Source organism: Gossypium raimondii, chromosome 5, assembly GCF_025698545.1.
Source record: "Gossypium raimondii isolate GPD5lz chromosome 5, ASM2569854v1, whole genome shotgun sequence".
NCBI lineage: Eukaryota > Viridiplantae > Streptophyta > Magnoliopsida > Malvales > Malvaceae > Gossypium > Gossypium raimondii.
This window is the reverse complement of record NC_068569.1, coordinates 16,848,987-16,875,534: the sequence shown is the minus strand read 5'-3', so window position 1 is coordinate 16,875,534 and position 26,548 is coordinate 16,848,987. Positions and strand designations below refer to the sequence as shown.

The 26,548-nt window shown below is 33.1% G+C and overlaps 2 protein-coding genes across 2 annotated transcripts; both read right to left on the bottom strand.

The window, feature by feature from the left end:
• Positions 1-6,845: 6,845 nt before the first annotated feature.
• LOC105770145 (cyclin-D3-1) lies at positions 6,846-8,932 on the bottom strand. The gene is made up of 4 exons (XM_012591222.2): positions 8,185-8,932; positions 7,879-8,080; positions 7,592-7,722; positions 6,846-7,492 (listed from the first exon to the last, which is right to left on the bottom strand). The coding sequence occupies exons 1-4, from the start codon at positions 8,662-8,664 to the stop codon at positions 7,211-7,213; spliced, it is 1,095 nt and encodes a 364-aa protein (XP_012446676.1). The 5' UTR covers positions 8,665-8,932; the 3' UTR covers positions 6,846-7,210.
• Positions 8,933-15,617: 6,685 nt separating this feature from the next.
• Positions 15,618-18,059, bottom strand: LOC105770296 (protein DCL homolog, chloroplastic). Its single transcript, XM_012591430.2, has 3 exons — positions 17,661-18,059; positions 16,553-16,667; positions 15,618-16,057 (listed from the first exon to the last, which is right to left on the bottom strand). Exons 1-3 carry the CDS (start codon positions 17,966-17,968, stop codon positions 15,887-15,889), a joined length of 594 nt encoding a protein of 197 aa, XP_012446884.1. The 5' UTR covers positions 17,969-18,059; the 3' UTR covers positions 15,618-15,886.
• Between the last annotated feature and the right edge of the window lie 8,489 nt (positions 18,060-26,548).

Genomic DNA, 26,548 nt, shown 5'->3' with positions numbered 1-26,548 from the left:
TTTAAATTTGTAAATATAGTTTTAAATTATTAAATTAATAAATCTTGTTTAAATGATTAACATTATAAATAATTAATAAATTTTATTCAAACATAATATTTTATTATTATGAGCAAATATAACTTATTTTGGTCTAAATTTAGTAAAAAAATTTAATTAATTAATTAAAGCTATGGACCTAATTGAACATGCTAAATGATTCAAATAGAGACCTGATTGCATAATCAAAACCCATTATCCAGTTCATCAAATCCCCATTCCCTCTCTGGGCAGGTGTCATTATGGCAATGCCCATGGACTCTCAATATGGATTGTGTTAGATGATAGTCTGTATTTTATTTTTGAAACTATAAAATCACCATCACCACATTTTTATTTATTAAATTAGATAAATAGACTATTTAATTATCATTTGAAAAATAATTGATAGAGATTGTCAGTAACTTCTAGCTTTTTCTAAACTTTATAAATCTATTAATATTTAAAATTCCATTTGTTGGTAAAGCTTTTGAAAACAAAAGTTGTTTTTATAGAGAAATTGTTGTTAGATCAATAAAATTCCATTTGTTGGTAAATTTTATTATAGATTCTGGTCATATCTAATTTTTTCGGCACAATAGCTAAAATTATCTATAGCCCCTCCCTAATTCGTAAATAGAAAGATAACACGTTTCAACGGACTCGAACTCACATCCTCTAATACACATACCAACCGAACTAAAACTCTATCGGCCAATAATAGCATTCTTAATTGTCTCCATTCAGTTGTTCCTTTTATCCTTTCAATTCTGAATCTTGTAGAGTAGGTCCCTCTCCCTCCAAAATATATACAATTAAGCACATTCAGCTACACACATGATGATAAATGAATTATTTAAAAGGTTACTTTTAGCTTAAATAATTTTACATCTCTAACCTCGTATTGCTTTTATTATATATATATATTAACTTCATCAAGGTTCAACAATATAATTGTCATGTATATATACATATATATTAGTATAGGACAATGACATGAGAATGCCCTAATCCCATATGTAAAATTTTAACTTCATCAAGGGTCAACAATATAATTGTGTTTTATAAATATATTTATGTAATTGTCTAAATTTTAAACCATTCTTCTTCTTCTTTTAATAAAGAGAATAGGTAAAGATTGTACAAAGATTAAACCTAAAATTGATACTAATTTACCTATAATCCAATTGATAAATTTTGTAAACAAGCTTTGATCATCAATTAAAGACATTCCTAAATTAAATTGCTTTTCTAACTGTAACAGGCCCTGTGTGAAAGACATGGTGTTTGGGTAAATGCAAAAGGTCATTTTATCGCGTGATGAGGCGACGCAGAGGCACCAAACGTGGCTATTGCGGGGAGCAAGATGCTTATTCAACGAATTAAATGAATTCAAATGGAAAAGGAAAAGTAACAGACAAACGTAGTGGTAGACTGCTGGCCAACACAAGTGTTAAAGTTTGATAGTGATTTGTACTTAAAAAATTCATGTACTCCTAATATTTGCCTCTCCGTACTCAATCACAATTTTCCCTACCATAAATAAGATTCGGGTGGCTTAATCTTATACGTTATATTTTTCTTTTTCCATTTTCTGTCGGGAGCTAATTCCTCTTATCAAAGAGATGTTCATAAATTTCAGAAAGATAGGGTTGCCATATTCGTTCCACAAAACCTCCAATGTGATGGGATTTGGTTTTAATTGAATTAGCTGATAAGTTTGATTAATTGGTTAATCGTAAAAAAATTAGTTTAATTAATGAAAACAATTTTTTTTAAATATTACTCATTAATTTATTTCGTTGGGTTAATTGAAATTTAATATTTGATTGCTATTTTGGTTATTGAAATTATCTTGATATTTTGATATAAAGAATGATAGGTAATGGAGATGGATGGTTCACCTCCTTTAGATTAAGACGTAGAGCAATCTAATAAGATAGTCACAGAGTAAGAAGGAGAAGGTGGAGCTAGGAGTGAGATAGTAGAAGAGGAGATGTAAGTTGCTTGTCTTCGACCTTAGGCCTTGATCCTTATTTATATGCCATCTCTTTGCCGAGGTGTCACGTGTGAGGTCACTATTAGTGAACCAATAATAAGTGATCAAGTGGTTTGATGTTAAAGATTTTAGATAGGGTGACACTATAGAATGATATGGTGTGGTGTAGCGTGGCAATGAATAAGTGACATCCTTAAAATATTTTCATGTGAAAATTTACTCGCAAATGAGACCTTTCAAACTGCCCTAACGAAATACAATTTAGTTAGCAATTAATAATTTTAAAACTTCAATTAATAAAAATTGTATTCAATCATTAATCGTAAGGACTGATTAAACGACTCGCAGACAAGGAGAGTAAAGCGGTCAAAAAGATGAATTTTGAGAATTTGACGGGTATCCAACACTTCACCACAATTCACGGAATCTTGAAGATACTTTGTTTCTGTGGCTGCTTTTTTCACCTCATAATACATAGCCCACAATAGAAAGTAAGAAAGGACAGAGGGTTGTGCGCTCCAATAGATTCGCGTCACGGGTGGCTTTTCACTCGGGATCTCCACATCTCTCGCTTGTGTACATTTAAACTTTGGGATGGCTCCATCCCATCTGCCATTACTCTTCTCTTCCTACTAATTTCGTTTCAACACTTCTCTCGACTTTCACACTCCAGTCAATAGCAAGCTCTACTTTCTTCCCCTTTGTACTAATCATTTCATTAGTCACATTGCATGATGTGGTCTTCCAACCTTTAACAAGCTGCCACACAATCACCAAAATTTGAAGACCAAAACCAAGTCTTAGACAACTGATATCAACCCTTCTTAACAATTATACTAATCAGTTATCTTATGGCCAACTGGCAATCAAATGTAAACATGTCCCATCTCTTGGCTGAGCTGGCTGTAACAAATGGTAGGGTTTGCTGTGTATTCTGCAGACGACCCCATGTGGATGTTAAATTGGTGGATCAAAATGGTTTTGGCTAAAATTTTAAGCAGTATAGCATCTTAAAAGAGGAAATTGGTTCCGAAATTATTTTTTCTTTTAATTTCATATGGAGGAAAGTTGGTGAGTGGAAGTGTTGTTTGGGAATGATTGTGAAGAGAGCTCCTCCGGTTGGCATTTGATGATGAGGATTGGTTTGCATGGAATCATCCCAACAAAAGGGAGCTAACATTTGTGCTACATCTGCTTATTGATCTCACCATTACTTGTGATAGGAAGATTTTCATCTATACCTGTAAAACTTTAATTTTATTCTATTTTTCACATGTCATTAAAACCATTTTACGTTTATCGAGGAATATGGTAGAAATAGGATTTATTCTTTTTCTAAAATGTTTTTTTAGCCTTCTTCACATCTTATATAACAATACTTCTTCTTGGGTTCTTTTAGCCTAAGTGTTTGATACGTTGTCTTTTTTCCTTAACATCAATAAACTAGTTTTAAATTATTCAAGATCTGCAGAAGGGAAATTCAGAATTTAAATAAAAAGGGTTCATTGTTTATTAAAGAAATCAGACCTCCAATATTGGAAATTGCGTTAACAAAAACCGATTCATGTATATAAAAACTTAATTTAATAATACATGCAGTGAACATACCCTCTTTTATCAATGGAGAAGATACACCCCCACCCTTTCAAGGTTTGGGCTTGGCTGAGGAGAACATCTATAAAAAACTTTACATCAACTACAAAGGGTTCGGCCGGGCCCAATTATCAACATGCATGATTTAATTTTTTAAAATATATTTTTTAACATACTTTCTGTCGTAGCATCACGATTTTTAATCTTTGTTTTCTGATACAATGCTTAGAACTATCCATTGTCCCTCCCCAATTCTTAAGCAAGAGAATAACACGCTTTAATGCACTCGAATCCATGTACTCTTATATTGACAACAATACCAATATCAATTAAACTAAAACTCAATAAAAAAATTTTAAATATTTTTTTATATTAAGGGGATGTGAATAGAAAAAAATATGATACAAAAGATCAAGTTAATTTTTAATATACCACGCTATTTACCAACTTTATTTCACCATTTTCGGCCGACAGAATCAAAATTATAATACGAGTCACGCATGGAATGTGTATCCCCTGAGGCCGAGAGGGTTCCATTCCCCCAACCCTCTTCCCAATCAAGCTGAAATTAATGTACAATCTTATATCCCCAGTGTGGGCCTCCTCCATCGATATTAAGGGTCCCTCTCTGTCTATATGGTGAGGCTTAATGGGTGTTATATCAGTCATTTTTGCCACCTTACTTCATTGTATAATTTTTTTGGCTAAAGTTTCGAGGTCTCCCAATTTCAACCGTATCTGTGTCGACACACTAATGCTAGCTGGTTTGAATCACCTTTGTTTTACAATAATTTATGCAAAATAACGAAATAATGAATGAGCCGTTCACTTTAACAGTGTGTTCTGTTCTATAATATAATCGACCTACATAGTCAATTATTGACTTAACAATGAAACAGTGGCAAATATTAATTGCAACAAACAGAGGGCCAGACCTACAATTGACAAAGGCCCTTTTACTGGACTGATAACAGCAGTAGATGTTGCTTGCATGTGCTTGCAGATTTGCAGTTTCCTCCAGTGTTCTAAAGGCCGTCCATGTCAGAATCCAATTTTTCTAAGCCTTATGGAGAAAGTCCTTTTGTTTTATTATTAGAAGGGGTGGATGCCTCTGTTTTTCTCAGAACCAAATCACAGGGCCAATAAATATTATCGGAATTAACAATGTCTAACCACAATTTGCTCCTTTCTTTTTTTCTTTTTTTTGAAGTTGCCAGACTTGAAAAAATTACTTTGTCAATCTTGATTCTCCACTGCTTTGCTCACTAATACTTTTTAGACTCTTCCTTTAGCACAGTTCCATTTTCCTATTAAATTTCCAGACTTTGATCTTCATTTATTTATTGGCAAGGGAAAGTAGAATAAATGAATGCCTGTGGTGTGCAGAGTTAGCCCCACTATCACAAATATGCAATGGCCTGGAAATGAAACATAATCTTTTAGGCAGGCAAATGGCAGGGGGTATGTGTGATGAGTCAATGTCAATGGCTTCGAAGAAAGGAGATGATCAGTTTACATAACCATGGAAATGAAGCTGCTTCCCCTGTTATAAGGTTTTAAAAAAAATTTAACTCATTCATGCTCAATGGGTCAAAAGGATGAGATTGAACTTTGGGGAGTTTAAAATGATAACAGCAAATCACAATGTCCATAAAAGAAGAGAAGATGGCACCACCAATTTTCTCCCTCTTTTTCATGACAACCAAACAATATCTTTTGATTTATTTCTTCTTCTTTTTTGCCTTTAACCCCTTGTTTTTCTTTTTTGGGTCGATATTAATACACCTAAAATGATTAGACCATCCAAATTTCATTAAGTAAATTATTTCATAACTAGACACTTACTGATAATCCATAAATGTGCAGATTCTCAAAATCTTCATTTCAATTAGTTTAGTTTTCATCATTTTGTTATAATTCTTTTAATAAAAGAAAAGGGATCCATAAGTCTGATTTATTTTAGATTAATACACGTCGTTATTATTAGGACCACAAGTAGACAAGAGTAAGAATTAATGATACGGTCAATATGGGCGGAAATGAAGCAACTTTATATTATATATTAAGCCCTTAACAGGTTATAAAACAATTATTAGAGTTACCGGTTGAGTTTTAACTCGATTAGTATTCGGATTATTGTCAGTGAATGGAGATATGAGTTTGAGTGCGTTGAAACGCATTATCCTCTTATATAAGAGTTAGAAAGAGACTATGAGTAATTCTATATATTATATCAAAAAGAGTACATATAATTACCAGATGAAGCAATTTAGTAAAATAAATAATTCTAGAGACAAGTAAATATTGTAATATAATAAGTTGTGAATAAAGCCAAGCCATGAGTCATGATTCCCCCTTTAGTAAAAAAAAAAAAGGTGGTGGGAAGGAAAGCACATGCCAACCTTCTTGCACTGTCTTTTTTTCTGAAATCGTCAACAACTTTGTATTATGATCCATTTAGCCCTATGGGATTTTAACTTGGACAGGTAGTGAGGGAAATTTCTTAAATTATATTGTATTTTCTAATCAAATGCCCTGCTTCTTTACTCATTTCTTTTTCAAAGTTTTCCAACATCAAATTCTTATTTGAAGTCGAATCTGTAAACGAATTAAAGCTCTTCTACTGTTTTTCCTTCCTTTATAGCACTCAAATTCGAGACCAACTTAACTTTAAGGGACTATATCATATATATACGCATTGCCTTGTCAAAGGGTAGCTCTCATTGTCTTTGCAATGACTTCAACCAGTTTCTATCTACAACGCTACTGTGATTCATGGTAAACAAGGAGAAGCATTTTTAATGGGATGGTTTAGGGTTTAGATGATAAATCAAGGCAAGCAAAGAAGAGTAATTAAAAAATCATGGTTCGAAAACGCTGTTGGCTCACTCAGTTGGACACCACTCACTCAGCAGAGCAGGGGGCAAAATTCAAACGAAGATGAGCTCTTCCAACGAGGTCAAACCCCAAAATTATGGTCACAAAAAATATAACCCAAAATTTGTGGGTGGCCGACAACATGTTCCTCCCTTCACATGCAAACAAAAACTCAAGTTATGTGGACACTTTCAACGTCCCGCACTTTTGGTTTTTTGATCCCCAACTCCACCCCATATTTGATTTCGCTATTGTATTTCAATATATATACGTACAAAAGTATATTATTCTGCATGTATTCTGATATATAAATACACAATTCCCTATGTATTTCAATCATGACAATGTGGACGTAGTATATTATAAATGTCCCATTTCTTTTAGAAGAAAATTTCAACATTATTCCTCACAAAAGATAAAACAACAAAAAGGCCTAAAGCATTAATGCGAAGGACTCTGCATTGCTGTGTTCATATTTTTTTTTAAAAGAAAAAACAAAAGAAATTTCTTCCGGATAAAATGCAAACCATCTCTGCTTGCAAATTTCAAAACCATTCAGACTAAGCAGATGGTTTTAAGCATCAGAATCTGAAGATGAGGCTCAATTGGTATAGGAAAATGCAGAGATGGTAAGCAATTTAACTTGCATCGTAATACAAAAAGAAGAGGAATGTTATTATTCCAAAAGACTGTTTATGGTCTAAGGAAATTGAAGATGGAAATTTAGCGAGGAATGCTGAGAAAATCTAAAGGACCATGGCTTAGCTTTTCCAGAAGCTGTTGTTGTTGAGTTCTGCTCTTCTTGGATTGAGGCTCGGGTGAAGAGGACACGGATGATGCCACCGCCCACGAATCGTTCGAGCTGTCGGAACTAAACCACACATCCATTACGCCATTCGGGCTGCGTGGAATTGAGCTACTAAACCTACGTTTCTTTGATAGGTTCCCTTGAACTATTGTTGTTACCAGATCTGTTATCAGCTTACAGCATTCATCTACCTTCTCCTGTTCCAAAGGAAGAATCGAGATTTAAGACTAATACTTGGCAAAAGCTAGAGAATTAGAATTAGTGATGAAAGAGAATAAGTGAAGATAAAACAATACCTTATCAATTCCCAGGATGCCTAATAGCTGGTTTTCGTATTCAACTCTAAGATTAGGTTCTACGCAATCCACAACGTGCAGCATTGTAGCAGTGGCCATTACAGAAGGAAGGTAGCACATAAACCTAGAGTCTGCCGATGAATTAAATGAAATATGAGAATTGCAGAAAACAGATATACAGCAATGGGATTCATCTTATTTATTCTTCTACACAAAAGGCATTCAATTCAATTCTTATCAATAGTATCTGATAGATAAAGGAGAATGGTTCATGTTTTGGTGCTAACCTGAAATGACAGAGATTAAAGTGCGGTCACATCTCCTAAGGAATTCCCAACAGAGATGGTCCTTTAATCCAAGCCTCCTTGCAATGTAATCAAGAAATGAAAGTGGGGTAACAGGGTTCATCTTCCATTGAAGGGTGGAGAGTACCAAAATCTCCATTCTTTGGATGGTTTTGGGCTCAAACACATACCTGCTCTCCTCAACCTAAACAGATCGACAACAAAACAAGATTAATAGGCCGAATCAAATGACCAATAAATAAGAAAAAGTAAAGAAAACTCAGCTAACAAAGTAACATGGATAAATACTTGCAAGTCCAGCAAGAGAGGCACTTGGGTTTCCTCCACTTTGGCAGCGAGAGAAAGACAAGCTATAGCAGCTAGTTGAGACATCCATGGCTTCTCACTTTGGAACGGAAAGGTAAGCAAGAATCTATCAAGATAGTTGACGGCAAGAACAGCAGTGAGAGCAGAGAAGGAATAGTGAGCATTGACTTTTAACATCCATTCCACAGCTTCACGGCGAGCCCCAGCTAGATTCCCATTGCTTTGAAGGCTATCATACAGTAGATTCTGTTCTTCTTTTGAAAGTAAAGAGGAAAGTTCATCGCCTTCCCAGGATAAGTCTTGGTCTAACAAAGTGGGAAAAGAGTTCGACTGATTAATCCCATGATTGTAACAACTTCCTTCTTCTTCTACTTCCACAAAGTAGCCTTCTCTGGGTTCTTCCTCCCAATTCTCTTCTAAACAATAAAGTGCATCAAAAACAAAAGAAGAGTTCAAAGCCATTGTTCACCACCAAAGAATAGCTTTTTTCCTCTCTTTTTTTTTCTTTCTTTTCTAAAAATGTTTATGTTGGGTTCATTATAGAACAGATAAGAAGACGAAGAACGAGAGGCCAAAAGACAGAGCTTGAGGCATCTCTCTCTAATCTCTATCTGAAACACTAGAGGATTGGGAGGGAAGTGAGCAGTGTAAGCAAAAGGACGTGTTTTGTGGGTTTGCTCAGCCCAGCTGCAGCAAACAAAGGGTTAGTACTTAGAAAGCAGGAAGTAGTTGAAATTTTCTTTTATGGATTTGTTTTTGTTTATTTAATTATTGCAAGCCTATCGGATCCAGACCTGAATCATGGCATGGGCCATGCATTACATTTACTCGACACGTGACATTCCGTAACTTGTATCTCTGGACCCCCGTCCAACCGATCCCTTCTCCTTCCGATGCCAATTTGGACTTTACAATTTTTCTTTTTTCATTACCAAGGGATTTATATTTGAAATTTGCCTTTTTGGCATTTATATTTGGGGAGAAAGAAAAAAGGGTGAAGGATGGAATTGGCATTTTGTACACAAAACCCAATACATGAAAGTAACCTGTGATTGCAGTGCCCCAAACCCAAAGACAAAGCAAAACAACTGGTGAGAGGTTCGGGGCTGGGCAACTCTAATATCTAATATCTATAATAATAGCACCGGATATATTTTGAACCCGCAAGCCTGTCAATGTATTCATAACATGATTTGGGAAAATTAAAAATCTCCACCGATTCATAAAAAATACTGCAAGTAAAATCTTGATGCATGCACGATGATGAGCTGGATGTGTTTTGGAACTCTCAGTGGTTGGACCTGGATACAAGATACAACTTTAGAACATCAATATTAATTAAACAATCTTTTACTACTTAATCTTCTTCCTTTACTTCTCTGGTTCTGGGAAAGATGTATAGAGGAATATCATTTATGGTTGCACTGTCATACTGTTTTGTTCCGTAGAACAAAATATTTTTTTAAAAAATCAACAATTGGAGGATTAAAAGTTCCTTCAGGAATAAAAAATTAAGTCCCCTAGTTGAAGGTTGAATGAAGGGTTGTTTTCTAATTCCAAACATGAAAATAAATATATAAATAAATCATTGTCTTATCATTAACCATACAGCACAGTTTTATTCTTGAAATAAATTGGGGTATCTCTAAACTCTAAAGTAGGTTCTAGCTGTTTTACACATTACTACAAGTTTTTCTAGGTAGGGGTGTAAGAGCTTTTATTTTGTACCCTGTTTTATACCCAATTAATATAACTCCAAGTAGGGTGTTCCTTTTGGGCTGATTAATGCGGCCTCCATTGTAAAGTGAAAGTTACTATGCAGAGTATATATATATACATACATACATGGTTGGAGAAAATCCACAAAAAAAAATAAAGTTTGAAATTAAAAGCACAGAACAGTTCCCCATGCAATTTACTGCTCTCCAGCACGACAACTCAATTCCTTTTTACCTTTTTTGTTTTTTGTTTTGGGGGTACCAACAGTGGGTTAATTCTAGAATAATGAAGAGACCCTGCTTGCGTTTTGTTTTTGTCTTCAACTTCAAGATTCTTTTTTTAAAGAAAAACTTCTTGCCTTTCAGCCATGCAAAATGGAAGGTGCGGTAAATGAAATGAAAATGGCTAATCGCAAAAAATGTATCGCACTGTGGGGGTATAGGTGAGGACGCGTGTAGGATGTTGGGGCTTGATGCGTTGCTTTCTTTGCTTCGCTTTTACTCCTACTACACCCTCACTTTCCTTCTTTACGGGCTCGATCCCCTATAAATGAAGCTATTGAGAGGACAGCAAGCAAAAAAGAAAGATCGGTGTGTGTTTAGTGCAAGCAGGAGAGAGAGAGAGAGAGGGAGAGGCTATGATAATTGGTCTATCTTTTATATATGTAATTTTTTGGTAAATTCTTATACCATTCTACGAAAATCAATGGAGGATGTGAACGGAAATGGTAGATAGCAGTGGTGGGTGTCTTTGGTCTCCACCGCATAAATTGATATTACCTATAATGCTGAAACCATCATACAGAGGCAATGCCATGATTTAACATCAAAATAATATATATGTTCATAACTAAATGCGATTATCAGTTTAATTTGTTTAAATATGTGAGTCGATGTTATGCTTCTTCACTAATCAGACTTAGTTACACCTTTATATGAGAATACTAAAATTCAATAAATTTTATGTCGATCTTAACCTACTTTAATGTAGCTTTAATATTTAATTTGGTACATGAAGTCTAATTGAGTTTTATTTCGATGTTTAATTTTATATTTATTTTTTCGTCTCAATTAAGTATAAATATTTTTTATCGAGCATATGTGTCAAATTAAACATTGAACCTTGAACCCAAACTCAAATACCAAATACTATATTAAAAATTTTAAAATCTATAAATTGACCATGAAATTTTCATAAAAATGATAAGATATCCAAAATAACTTAAAAGATTCACTAAAATTCAAAGTAAGCAAAGTATAATCACAAATAATACATATTTAAATAATTATAATCAGAATTAAGTTATTACAACATACAAATAGACTGAATGTAACACCCCAAACCCTTATCCGTCACGGGAACAGGGTTATAGAGCATTACCAAACTTTATGAATTAAATACGCTTGTTTCACAACCTTTGTTACACGTATTAAGAATCAATCATATAACACTCATATTGTCCTTTAAATAGACCCTCGAGACCCAATATTCACCTTAGAAGTAAATCGGACTAAACCAGGTACTCAGGAAATTTTTCCCAAAATCTCAAAAATTTTCTTAGAAGCAAGGGACACACGCCCGTGTGACCGGCCGTGTGACACGCTGATGTCTTAGGCCGTGTGGGCATTCGATATGAGGCACACGGCCGTGTCCTAGCTCGTGTCCTTACCTGTGTAACTCTTTGACTTGGGTCACACGGCCAAACACACGCCCATGTGCTAGGCCATGTGCAAGGTGCAAGGGTCACACGGCCAAGTCACACGCCAGTGTGCTAGGCTGTGTGTAAAAACCTGGGCATTTTGTTTGAAATTTTAAGGTACAGGGGACACACAGCCAAGTCACATGCCCATGTGTTAGGCCGTGTGTCACACACGGCTAAGACACACTCCCGCGTCTTTGCCCGTGTGGACGAAAATAGGTCGTTTTAATGCCACTTTTCTCACCTATTTTGACATCAATCTGCACTCAATAATCACATACACCAATATATCCCAACCAAACAGTCAATTCAAGCTAAAACGTGTTCTCCACATAACATAACATCACAAATATTTCAATTACTTATTCTTACCCATTTAACTCATTTCATTGATTTATCAAATTCTACTACTAATTACATACATACAAACATTTTAGATTCACAGCCACAATTCAAACTATTTCATTGCCAAACCAATCCTATACATGCCAAATAAACCAAAATTTACATTGCAAAAACTACCAGATTAAACTGGATAGTGTAACTTGATGTGTTGATCTGATCTCCCGATTACACGTTAATCTACAAAAACATTAAACAACACGAGTAAGCTTAATGAAGCTTAGTAAGTTCAATAGGTTAAACATTGATCTTACCGAACTTAATATAATAAATTAAATTGTAAATAAATCATACATTTTCCCCTGTCAATTATAATATAATCAATAAACACACTTCCTTCAGATCAATATCAATAATAATCTATAAATATTTCAATTCAATCACATAAGTCTTTTACTATTTCTTTCTGAATCGAAGAATGGCTTAGGGATATGAGTACATCGTTCTTTTTGTGCCATAGTCCAACTATAGTCTTACACATGCATTGCCATGTCCCTGTCATGGTCTTACATTTGTAGTGTCATAACCTAATTATGGTCTTATCATTAGAATGTCATAGCTCAGCTATGGTCTTACATATATATATTGTCATGGTCCAACCATGGTCTTATGCTCAAGGTGCCATAACTTAGTTATGATCTTTTCATTAAAATGCCATAGCCCAACTATGGCCGTACATTTAAACATTGCCATGGTCCAACCATGGTCTTATCCATCAATTCATTCTTTGCCACGGAACGATCGTACTCAATCCTGCGTTTTACTCATTTTAAACATTCAATTCAATTTTTATACTTTTACAATAATCTTAGTTTCAACAACAAAATATAAATAAATATATTATGTCATTCCTAAATTAACACATAATCATGAAAGTTTAACCATATGAACTTACCTGGGTTGGATTATAAAATTGGTAATAGTTCAGAGACTACTCGGCTAATTTCCCTTCTTCTCGTTGATCTACAAGCTCTTGATCTAGAATGTAAAATTTTTCATTCATTAGCATATATTTCAATTTAAGTCGACTTCATAATTTATACCCTTAAAATTTTGCAATTACACAATTACTCCAACTTTTATAATTTATATAATTTAGTCCCTCACCAATTATCCTGTCGATTGAGCTAATTTTTCTCAATTGACAATTTATCTAATTATTTTAGGCTATTTTACAGCCTTTTATACATAGAAATTTAATAGCAAACCCTAATTCTTCAGTTCTTCACAATTTAGTCCTAAAATCAATTTCTATTGAAATCACTTGATAAAATCATCATATAACAAAATTAAAGCTTCCATTCCATGTTAAGTCATCATAAACATCCAGCACTCATCCATGGTAACTTTCAAAATTACCCATAAAATTAAAAACTAATGAAAGTCTCAAAAACATAAAAATTTCAAGAGAAAAACAATAATTAAACTTACATGAAGTAAAAATATAAAACCCAGCTTGAGAACCTATCTAATGGCTGTTTTTGGCTGAGAATTGAAGAAGAATTGCCTAGAAATATTTAGATTTCTTTTTATTTAAGCTTAATTTCACAAAATTTACAATTTTACCCTTAAATCACCTAATTCCAAGATTTTTTTCTGCTTATGCCGCCTCAGCCATTCCTTGGGTGTCTAATATCCCTTTTAGTCCTCCCTTATTTACCATTTATGCTATTTAATCACTTTAACAAGTTTTGCACCTTTTTCAAATTAGTCCTTTTTAATTAATTAACTATCAAAACGTTAAAATTTTCCGAAAAAACTTTAATACTAACTCAATGACACTCCGTAAATATTTATAAAAATATTTACGGCTCGATTTATAAAATCGAGGTCTCGATACCCTGTTTTTAAAACCATTTAACTTAATAATTCCTTCTAAACTCAAATCACTATTTCATAAATCTTTCTAAAATCACATTTAAATCATAATTGCGAAATAATAAAATTTTTTAACTCAAGTGGTCTCGAACTACTATTTCCGACACCACTAAAAATTGGGTTGTTACACTGAACGTTAGAATAAATTAGAACATAACATGCCCACACATGTGAGGTTAAAACAAATTAGAATTGAAGAAAACTCATCAAAAACTAGAATATATTTGAACGCAAATCAAATTAAATTTAGACATAACTTAGAGAGTAGAACTTAAACTGAATAAAAGTTTAAGAAGAAATCTGAAAAAAGTAGCGTATGTCTTGAGTTGGATGAATATAAAATCTAAAAGGAATACTCTATTTATATAAAAGTATGAAATCCCAATAACCCACTAGAAATAATAAGTTGTAAACTTATCTACAAGTTTACTTGAATAAAAACTTTATTTGATTTTTCTTTGGAAAGTATAAAATGTTATGAACTAAGACTCAGTGTGATACATGCAACTTTAATTTAACTCAATTATGCATAAACTTTTATTTGATTCAGCATTTCAAAAATAATCTCATGTTAAATAAAGATAATTATCTATGAATAAGATATGTAAACATAAAATAGTGTTAATATTGAATCAAATCCAGAATTCACATTCACAAATGTGAGAAATCAAGCTTCATAATTCCGTGGAGTTTTGAAATTTATTTCTTTCATATTTATAGTCTATTTTACATATAGTATTAATTTCCTCTGAAAAATCCTAAAAACAAAAACAGAGGGTTAAAGTAAGTAGGGAAGCCTGGTCAAAGTCGGACACGGCCGCACCAACTTGGGAATCACAAAGTATGGCTTGAGTTGTTCTGCCATCTCACTCAAATCATACACCACAGAAAGCAAAGACTTCCCTTTATTGGGACTCATGAAACCCAATAGCTTGCAGCCTTTAAGGCCACCACCAAACCTTCTGTGTAAGCGCAAGCCAGCTAATTGGATCACAAAAATATTCAGGGGCTTTTAATAGAAAGAAGATGTTCCATCATCTCTCTTCCTTGACTCGAGTGTTTAGCACATATGATTGTGCTCCCATATGTACCATGAAAACACTATAATAGGTAAGCAAGAACCCATGTGGATTTTCTCCATCCAGCGGCCATAGGGTAGCCTGTCTAAATCTAATCATCACTTTGATCCCTTAATCACGATTCAAACCATAGCTTGCACCTGCTTTTAATTGTTGATGGTAACTAGTTGTCGAAATCCCAACTTCAAATCCGAATCCTAGGAGGTGGAAACGTTCTGGTTGCAAGCAGTGACCTCCATTGCCATAAAGCTTAAGGCCAACCGCGCTAAGTGCTCCCCATCTAAAGTCGGTCATTTATCTCTACCACCAGTGAGGTGATTCAAGGTTGTTTTAACTCTCTTCTATTATGCCAAACATACTGAGCAGCGATAGTAAAAGACCCTTGTTACCATTTGATGCAATCCATCAGACATTGTGAAGATGAAAACAAATTCATCACTTTCATCAACCACCAAAGATGGGATTTATTTCACATCAGTGTAAGAAAAACTAGCAGGAACGTTGAAGCAATTTTCTTCTAACATGTACTCTACGTCTACGTCTTTAATATCAAGAATCAAGATACCGCAAAGTTCTTGGAAAGGGATTAAACCGTCTAACAAGCTCTTGAGACAAATTCCAGACGTACAATAAAGCACTTCGAAAATCCTAGTAACGTTATATAACAGCCAATACCTGAGGATCTCAAGAAATGCTTCTTACAAAATAATCATTTTCTTTGTCCTCATTTACAACGAACATGAGGCGTCAGTCAAGGATCATCTACTACATTGACAACTATAATTCAAGGCTTATATAAGTCGCTAATACAAATTCACAATGTCTCTACTCAAATGAAATCTTAAAACATCTCCAGTGACACCAAAACCGTACTCACACACCGCTATTAACATTATGTTTTCACATTTTAGCCACTACCACGCTTAAAATGTTCTCTAATAAATCTTTCTGCATGAGATGGGTATTTATCTCGAATGTACGCTCGGAGACACTTTTGGTAGGAGAAATCTATCCATCCACCATCAGTTCTAACAACAAAGAGACATCTTGAGTGTCTAAATTGAGGATGTCGATCAACCTTCAAAGGAGATTAAGCACATTATTAGTTTGTTCTAGAAAGCCAACATCAATTTAAGCTAGACAATCATAGAATATATCTACACATGAAAGGCAGCACTGCCAGGTTATTTGCATCCAACCACTAGCTACTGAACAATAAAACGGTATTCACTTTCATATGTAAGAAAAGCCAGCAGGCAGATTAAAAAGGTTTAGATGAGCATTTCATTAGAAAAATAAAAGTTTGGATGAACAAATTCCAAAACTTTAGATAAAGAATCAGGCTAACTAATATAGTGTTAAGAAATATTTTTGACAGTAGGACATACAAAATAATCAACTTCACTCTTTTAAGTTTAAAGTAGATATTCACTATACAGGCTCTATAGTAGCCTACAAAGAAGCCTTACTATGGAAATACTGTGAAATTTACCCAGACCACATGTTTGATTATATAGCAACAAGACCAAAACACTGAAAGACCCGGCAAAAGACGATGCCGTCAGAAACTCACCATTATACAATCAAATCCACATCCAATTTTATCTTCAGAATGTGGATGATGACGAAGAAGCTTCTCTACCACAGTTTCCTCGTCTGCAACAGTTAAGCGTTCCCCATCCATATACCTAACATTAGGAAATAAATAGAAGAATCATAATGACTAAGCTGACTTAAATTTAATAGTGTCGCACTGCACAGACTGATTTACTCGACTTATTAGCTGCTACTTCCAAAAAGTATCTCAAAATCATCAGTTAGCTTTCTTTCTACCAGTGGTGTAAATAACAGGTTCTAAGATAAAACATAATTTCATTAGTAATTTAGAAAAAAGAAATAGTTGATCACAATTCTGGAGAATTTTTTTCCATAAGAACCTCAGAAGATGGTTAGCATAGATTACAACATATTCGTGTCTTTTAGCAACACAAGTACATTTAGAGAGTTGTTGCTTTCCAGTCTAACCACTTCTAGCAAATTGACAAGAAAACCAGAGAGAGAATTCTATTATTCTTTCCCTCATAAAAACATTGGTAAATAGAGGAACTCCATGCACCCCATCTATTTTTTTTTCTTTAATATATACATGGGCATCTAACAATTATGGAAATTCATAAATATAAAATTGGATATGATGCTTGCATATCCTACCAATACCATGTCCAATTCAGTTTTTGTCTTTTCTGTCCTCGACTATAGAGGATAACGTGGGTTATTGATGGGAGTAGCGGGGCTTGGAAGGGACATACAATATGATAACTGATAAGGTAACATCAGAGTGCTCTTTTGTTGACACTAGTAGCTCAAGGTTTCTATTAAAACAACTCTTAAATATGACCAGGAGCAGGAAGCATAATCTAATTTAAACGTATACCATCGTCAGCGGTATATAAAAATGATTCATATAAACTGCACTTTAGGACTTCAGAAATTCAAGTTACTTTAATTACCTTTTCCTTTCTGAACCAGAAGGCAAAACTAATTCAACCGTAATTATTCCATGCAGAAATGAAATCATATTAGTGAATGGTCGAATGCATAATCCTATTATTAAAAAATTACGTAGATGGAGTCCAAAAGTAGAGATTAAAAGCAATAGGGCTAAGACCTAAGAGACTGACCTACTAGAGTGAAGAATCTCTTTAACTAGCAAAATGATAGGTTCGATGTCTCGAAGCATCTCTTCCTCCTTATCCTTCCATTTCCTGTAATCAGGATCATCCCACCTATGGTACTTCGGTGGATCCTTCACGGTCAGCACCACACTACTCTTCTCCGAAGAGGATACCTCGTCCTGGTGCCCAGTCGGCTCTGCGGCGGCGCACCAAGGACGGCACGGAGAAGAAACGATTCTGGCGGAGAGACAGTTGTACCGTTGCAGCCGAAGCCGGAGGAGCGGGATGCCTTTAAGAAGCAGAGGAGCAGCCATACGCGGGAGTGAAGTGTGGTGGAGGAACTGAGGATCACTTTACTGATCACATTTTTCACCTTTTTGGAAGGGAATCGAAACGCGCCGTTTTGAGGATGTCTGGGCGCGATTGGTTCCGTAGATATTAAATTAGGATATTGTAGTAGAAACTTGATGGGTTTTATTAAGGGGTCAAAACCAAAAAATAAATAAAATTATGCATAGTTTTGGGCTTAAGACCCAACAATCCACAAAATAGTTTAAAAATAAAGTGGAAAATGAAAACCTAAACTAAACCTAATCTCCTTGACTATTGGTATCTCAATTTGGTATGTGGCCTTCCTTAACTCCTCATAATGTTTTAATACATTTTCATTTTTAAGACTACTTTTGAGAAGTTGAATGGGCCTCTCTTGAAAGATCAATCGCCTCTCTTTTTCGGTTAAGCATTTCCTGATTCGATTAGCCTCCTTTCTGCTATTTCTGGTACTCTTTTTCGGTTAAGCATTTCCTGATTCGATTAGCCTCCTTTTTTCTATTACTAGTACTCAACCCCTATTTTCTTTCTTTTTTTATTCTTGTGGCATCATGATTTCCTATTTGCTATCTCTATTGCTCGATCCTTATTTCTTCTTCTTTTTCTAGTGGTACCATGTCTTTTTTTGCCGCTATCAGATCTCTCTTGTTTGGTTACTTTTCGCAACCGACAAAAAAGAATTTCTTTTGTAAATTGATGTTGGTTGCCAACTGACCCAACAAACTTCATATTGTCGTTGTCATTTGGTTTCATAAAGTATTCTTACCTCCGGCGAAAAGGATTTCTTTTTGTTGAGCGATGACAACTGCCATCGGAATTTGAACAAGAATATTTTCTCACACATGTCTGAAAATTGAACACCCCCTAGTGTCACGGGCCAAAGTGTAAAGCCCGTGACTATAGCACAAGATGCGCCCCATGGAGGTTTATCAATTAGATGGGGAACATTTTGCCCACGAGAACTGGCCCGATTCAAAGAATTGTTGGAGAAGCCTATTAGATTGAAGCTCGGTTGGCCCGATAATAAAGATATGGCAACTAATAGTAATTTGGTAATTAATCTTAGAAGATTGAGGGAATCATATCTTGTAAAGATTAGATTAAATTTGATATGACGTATCTTGTAAATCCTTAAAATCAAGGGATATGGTTAATCTCGTCCGTTGATGTAAATGTATCTTGACCGTTGGTTTTGAGGGAGCTCAACTATAAATAGAGAGCCTCCCCATCATTTGTACTCATCCATTGTAAGCTGAATTCTTAAGAGTAATAGAATTCTTTGAGCATTTACTCAAACACTTTGTGTGCATTCTTTCTTTGGCTTTCTGTTGTTCATTGGTAGCTTCTTTTGGCATAATCGCTTCTGCTATACAAATTGGTGCCTTAGAGGAGTTCTAAAAAAATCCTCACTTTTGGGCGTAAAGGCTGACTCAGGCGAGTTTGGAGCAAACAGATCGCCTAAGGCTGTACGGATTGCGAGACGAAAGGTCTAGCCCCGTAACACTAGAGGGTGCCATGGATTTGCCAGCGTATTCCGCAATGCTGGGAAGTGAACCACACTAGCCGTAAGAAAATACCTGACCAGACATAGATCATGGTCCGGTTGTTGCAAGCCAGAGTTCCCGTATAGCTACCAGGCCTTTTCTTCCCCATTCGTGATCTAGAGTCCCACTAATTCCTCTTCCATGATGAGTTTTTAGGCATCAATTTGTTGTGGATTATAAAGATTGGTGCAATCGATAACCCAAACCTTAGATCAAGGTTTTACTCCATGTGACTAAAATTTTGAAAAACAGAAATTGAAAACCCTAAATTAGGGATAATCAACATGTCAAACAGCTCCGAAAGAAAAATAAGAATTGTAAAATTCCAATCGTCAATCCGAAAAAACTGAAGACGAAACTAAAATAAACCTAGATCAAAATTGAGGTGCTATATAAGCAGACAAAACTGTACCAATCGACAAACTTTTTTATAGTAAAAACATTAAAATAAAGTGATTTTGGTTTAATGAATATTGCATTTTCGAAGGTAATGTGTGAATTTAGTATATGGTTTTGAATTTGCATTTCAGATATTATCTTATATACTTAATTTTACTTTTGTACAGTGCTAAGACTTTAAAATATGTGTCTTAATTTTAAATTCCTCGATGATGTTCTTTTAATTTTCTTTAATTTTAATTATTTTGGTTGGATTTTTCAGACCAATAATTAATAAATCAAATTCTTCGAAAATTTGATATATTTTTCTAAGTAATATTTTAACTATATTTTGATACATCAATAACTTATTGGTGACTTTAACCTTAGGATTATCATTTTGTCTACTTCATATCTATCTAGCATTTTGATTTAAAAATTATTGCTACCGATCAAACAATGTTACATGAAAAAAATTAAAATCTAAAATAACCAATTCAAAAAAAAACATAAAAATGCAATCCTTTTCTTAAAATATTAAAAATTATTAAAAAAATACATAAAAATAATTGTAATTTTTTAAATAAAAATTTATCAAAGTAGAAACTTTTTATGTCACCCCAATCCACGAAATAGACAACAAAGCCTAAAGAGCAAATTGCCCAAAAGATCCAAACTCAATAATTACTTATTGTAAAACTGCACTTAACGCTTTAAGATAAGTATTACAAACTGATAAAATAAATGACAAAATAACAATTGCATAATTTTTAGACACAACCATGCTAAACAAAGTCACTTTAACCAACAAACGCAGAGTCTTGCAAAGGTGATCTTGACACTTTTATATAAAAAAAAACAACTCATAATTAGCAAAACAAAAAAAAAACAATTAAGAGAATGAGCAAATATAAAAAATATAAAATGATTATGTTTTTAGAACTCTAAAAAGCTCTTACCCCAAAAGATTCATAAGTATTCCTGATTGATTTTCGTGTGTTTGTAAATTACTCTAAACCTACCTACAATCCATCTATATCCATGCCTACTTACATCTTAAAAATAAAGGTGTAAACACCTTGCAGGCCTGGACTTCCACGCTCTGCCCGCCAAGAGTTGAAACTGTTCAGTCCCTCGATGGCTCAATACTACGACGAAGCATCATATCCTCCCAATTGTTTGGCCTCTAACAATAACCTCGATGGGGTTCTGCTACCGTTGGGTGTGGGTTCTCCATGTTCTACTTCAGCGTTAGCTAATGAGATGTTTTCGCTTGCTCCCCAACATGTCAGCGTGGAAAAAACCTTGCGAAAACAGCATTTTTATGGAACTAACTCTTTGGGTTGGAGGCTTTTATCTCCTAATGGCCCATAAGATAAATGTTGAGGGCAGACTTGATATTTTAGGGTGCTTCAAAAGGAAATTTTGTAATTTCAGCTGTTAGGAAACGTTTTTATATTAGTCATTTAAGCATTAAATCTGTAACAGCCCAATTTTCAGTGATATCAGAAACAGTGGTTTGAGGCCACCAAATTCGGCGAGTGATAGCACTTTAGAATAACGTATTCTTTTTCATTATTTATTAGGGATAGGATATTTTTGGTGCTTTCAACAACCGCATCAGCGAGTAAGCTCGTAAATTTTATTATTTAATATTTACAAGTCAAATATGATTTAAAAATATTTTTCAAATTAGTAATTTATATTTTATAATGATTTACTAGGTTTGAGGGGTAAAATCCAATGTCAAGTGGTTTTATAAAATGAGGTATCGAGACCTCGTTTTTATAAATCGAGCCGTAAATATTTTTATAAGTATTTACGGAGTGTCAATAAGGTGGTAGTAAAATTTTGTTGAAAAATTTTAACATTTTAATAGTTAATTATTTAAAAGGATTAAATTGAAAATAATACAAAATTTGCTAATTATAATAATTGAGTGATTAAATGGCATGATTAATAAATAAAGAAGGATTAGGTGGTAAATATACCTAAAATAAAATAGTTGGATGGCAACTTGAATGGAAATGATAAAATAATATAAAACCAATGGCAATTTTGTAATTAAATGGAAATTAACATAAATAAAAGAGAAAGTAAAACATTTTTATTTCATTTCTTCTCCAACATTCCAGCGAACACCATAGCCATGGGGAGGTTTCTGTTTTGGCTTTATTCCTTTACATGTAAGTTAAATTTAGCTATGTTTTCAATAATTTTTATGTTTTGAGATTGTGACAATTAAATTCAACCAAATTTTACCTTTTTTTTTATTTTGTTAAAATTTTTGAATGTTACCATTGATGAATATATATGATTCTTGATGTTAAATGATGAATTTGAGATATTAGTTGTTAATTAAAAGTATTTTATTAAGTGATTTTGATGAATTTCCCAATTAAGGACTAAATTGTTGAAATAGTAAAAATACAAGGGTTTATTGTGAAATTATTGCAAAATTGGGCTGTATTGAATGCCATGAATATTCTTCTAGCATGGGTTTGAATTAAAAATGGTTAATTTGCATGATTTGGGCTCAGGGACTAAATTGAATAAAAGTAAAATTTTAGGGGCAATTTAGTAAAAATATCAAAAATGACCAAATTACAGGAAATAAATTTTTTTATTGTCTAAATTAATAAATTGAATGAAATTATTAATCTAGATCAAGATCGGGTGAAAATTCGAGGAAAATAGAAAAATACCACAATGCCCATGTATATTGGTATTGCTACAATTTAGCCAGGTAAGTTCGTATGAACCATACTCTGTATAATTTTAATTAAAGTGAATGTTATTTGGTGATGGATATTATATATATATATGTGTGTGTTATATTGTTGGAATTGAATTATTATTGGAAATATATTATCGAATTTAATACTCAGTTTAGATTGAATGCGGGATTGAGTACAATCATTCTGTGCCAAAGGATAAATTGACGGATAAGACCATAACTAGGTTATGACACTATGAACGTAAGACCATGATTGAACCATGACGGTGTTTATATGTAAGACCATAGCTGGGCTATGGCATTCTGATGATAAGACCATAACTGGGTTATGGCACTATGAACGTAAGACCATGGTTAGACCATGGCAGTGTTTATATATAAGACCATAGATGGGCTATGGCATTTTGATGATAACACCATAACTGGATTATGGCACTACGAATGTAAAGGATTAATTGACGGCAAATTACCCAAGTAAACTAAGGTTCAGAATTTGTTGCAGACTTTCGTGTTTACTATCTATTTAGATCTCATGAGCTTCTGTTCAGCCTTCGGGCTTTTGAAAACGATGTACTCATATCCGTAAGTCGTTCTTCGAAAGGTAAAATATCGGGAGTTGTCTTGAATGATATATATATATGTATATGAAGAAATGGTAAGATAATGATATGTATTATGATATGTATTTATATCAATATCTTGATATGTTGGTATATGGAAATTATGTAAGTGGAGACAAGTAATAAATTCAAGTGTAACATGTTGAGATAGTAAGGTTATCGATGTTGAAATTATATAAAATATGTTTAAGTACGCTAACAAGTGTTGTTGTTTGATGCTTAGGCAAATGCCAAGCTATTGGTTGAAATGGTAAGTGCTCAAATGAAAATATGCTTGTGTTCATGAAAGAGTGGTAAGTTTAAAGTTATGTAGTTTCTTATGAAAAGACTTATTATATGATTAATTCGAAAAAAGACTATGTTTAAATGCATATGGAATGAGTGTAGAAAGTAAATAAATGCAAGTGAAAATAAAGAAATTGGAAGAGTATAAAGTTGTTTAAAATCCTATTATGCTAGGGATAATATGTACAAATGATGATGTGGATTTATTTACCTTGTGAGTTGATGAATATAGCCACATGAGTATTGTGGTATCAATATTAAATTATTATTGATATTTATGAATTTCATATTTGAAATGAATGGACCTGATTAAAGCTTATACGAGCTTACTAAGCATTTATTGCTTACGTATTTGTTTTTCTTTACTTTTTAGATTATTGGAAGCTCGATTGGGTTAGAAGCTTGTCGGAGATATATCACACTATCCATTGGTTCTATCAGTAATTTTGGATGATTTGATTCTGGTTATAATGGCATGTATAAGTTAAATTGGCCAACGATGGCTCATTAATGTTTTGATTTTGATTGGTTTCAAATATGAATGCTAGATGAAATGAAATGTTTGATAATTAATTTGTAAACTCCGGTAGTGCTCCGTAACCTTGTTCCGACGACGGATTCGGGTTAGGGGCGTTACAATAATTTGAACTATTGTGGTATTGAACTGAAATATTGAAATTGGTGATTGATATGGATTTTATTAGAATTGAATTGAGAAAGTGGAAATTGATACGTGATACTGATGTTGGGAGTGAATTTGCTTATCGAAATTGAATGAAATGTGAAATTGAATCAAATGAAAAATATGAGATATTGTGATTGAAATGGCATTAATTGAAATTGAATTGAGAACTATATATATTGAATACACTATTAACTAGTCAGGCTGAGTCGGATATAGTTGGCATGCCATAGGATTTGGAAGAGTACGAGATTTATCGACTCTGCCGATCAAACACTTTATGTGTCATATTTTAGGCACTTTATGTGTCGTATTTCAGGCACTTTGTGTGTCGTTTCAGGCACTTATGTATCGTATACTAATCAGACACTATGTACCGTTTTAGGCATAATGTGTCGTACTGATGTGTTTGGTTGGATTCGTGTATCTGCCAAAGTCTGAGTCATGTTAATAGAGGAAAAATAAAAGAATTGAAGTAAGAAATGATATTGAATTATGAAGTATGTGAATATTTGAAGGTATATTAATTGGAAATTAAAAGCAATTTGAATTGAACTAAATTGATTTGAAATGAGATATTGAATTGAGATGTGAAAATGAAATATATGAAATAATGATTTTATGAAATGGTTATTGATGGAATGCATGAAATGGATATTGATATAGTAAGAAGATATATAAGTTAAAATGAAGAGAAGCTATTTAAAATACATATTATTAAAATAAAATTAAAGTTTAAATGCATGAATGATTTATTAAAGGTAAAATAGTGGTAAGATTTAATGTGTATATATATTGTTTTTACCTTAAGTATTTGAATTGTAGTAATACCACTAGGTATATACTTAGCGTAGGGTTTGTTTCCGTGCGCAGATTAGATACATAAATTTTTTTGAAGAGTTGAATTTGAGATTGCAAGCTTTCATCTCATCACATCTTCAAGCAACAATAGGGTATGTTTTCAAATTTTGAATAGAATGACATATACTTAGGAAAAATATTAAGTATGTTCCAAGTGTCTGTTTTTATATTCAAATATATTAGTAATTAGCCAAGAATTAATTTGGCACCAAATGTAATATTCCTATATTAGGTTCATTGAGTCAAACATGGTATAGGGGTGTTACACACTGCATACACTACATCATGTTTAAATTATCATTTTGGCCACTCAACTTTTAGGTCACTTTCATTTTGGTCATCGAAAAAATATATATTTTTATGTCTTGATCTAGGTAAAAAAGAAATTAAAGATTAAAGTGAAAAAAAAGGTAGAAACTGAAATAATGCATTGAAAATGTTGTCGTATTGTATCTGTTTATTCCATTCTTGAAAGTTCTAATTTTTTTAATAGTGAAAATTTAAATTTCAAAATATCAAAATATCAAAATCAATTAAATAAATTGTTGAAATTTTTATCCCTTTGTTGTGTTAGTCGATTTGTTACTATAATATTGAAATTAATTAATTTAAACTCCTTCTAAAATTTAAAATTTTATTTTATGTTTCCAAATTAAAGCCGGATCAAATAACCCATCTCTAATAATTGTATCTGAAACTCAAATTTTTTTAATTATATGATATTGAATTTTCTATGCTAAGCTAAAAGCAAAGAAAAATTATTTACCTAAAAAAGAACAAGTAATTAATTTAATTAATTGTAAGTATAATTTCTTAACTTTCAACTTAGTATGAAAGGTTCAAGATTATATAATCAATTATTGACGTTGATTTCGTTAAAGATAATTTGAAAACATAATATAAAATTAAAATTAGGAGATTAAATTAATAAAATTCAATATTATAGTAACAAATCAATTGAGATTATCAAGGAATAATAATTCAACAATATAATTTATTTAATTGATTTTGATGTATTGATATTTAAAATTTCAATATTGGAAAAAGATAAACAAGTACAAAATGACGAGTTTTAATACATTATTCTTTTGAAGCCAAATTGGTGACCAAAATGAAAGTAATCTAGAGGTTAAGTGACCAAAATAAGAGTGTAGACATAAATTGAGGTGTATAGTCAACTATTGTTAAGGTTAGAATAACCAAACTGAAAAAAACATAAAAATAGAGTGTCTGAGTTGCAAAATATTAATAGATGAAAAGATTTAATTGCATTTGAACTTTGGGCAAGGCCATGTGTCGGCTTTAACTCGAAAATTGGGACTTGGAAATTTGAATTTGAAAATCAAATAATTGATTAGTTTTCGAAACAAGATGTATTTAGGATTAAAATTAAACAAAAATAAATGAATGGTTGAGCAATCATCCTATAATGAATTATTGATACTAAAATGTGAACA

Coding starts and splice junctions, on each gene's coding strand:
- LOC105770145 (XM_012591222.2), bottom strand. CDS start 8,664: ATGGCTTTGAACTCTTCTTTTGTTTTTGATGCACTTTATTGTTTAGAA. Junction 8,081..8,184: donor CTCTCTTGCTGGACTTGCAA/GTATTTATCCAT, acceptor CGATCTGTTTAG/GTTGAGGAGAGCAGGTATGT. Junction 7,493..7,591: donor GCATCCTGGGAATTGATAAG/GTATTGTTTTAT, acceptor CCTTTGGAACAG/GAGAAGGTAGATGAATGCTG.
- LOC105770296 (XM_012591430.2), bottom strand. CDS start 17,968: ATGGCTGCTCCTCTGCTTCTTAAAGGCATCCCGCTCCTCCGGCTTCGG. Junction 16,668..17,660: donor GAGATTCTTCACTCTAGTAG/GTCAGTCTCTTA, acceptor TCCTAATGTTAG/GTATATGGATGGGGAACGCT. Junction 16,058..16,552: donor GTGGATTTGATTGTATAATG/GTGAGTTTCTGA, acceptor TCTCCTTTGAAG/GTTGATCGACATCCTCAATT.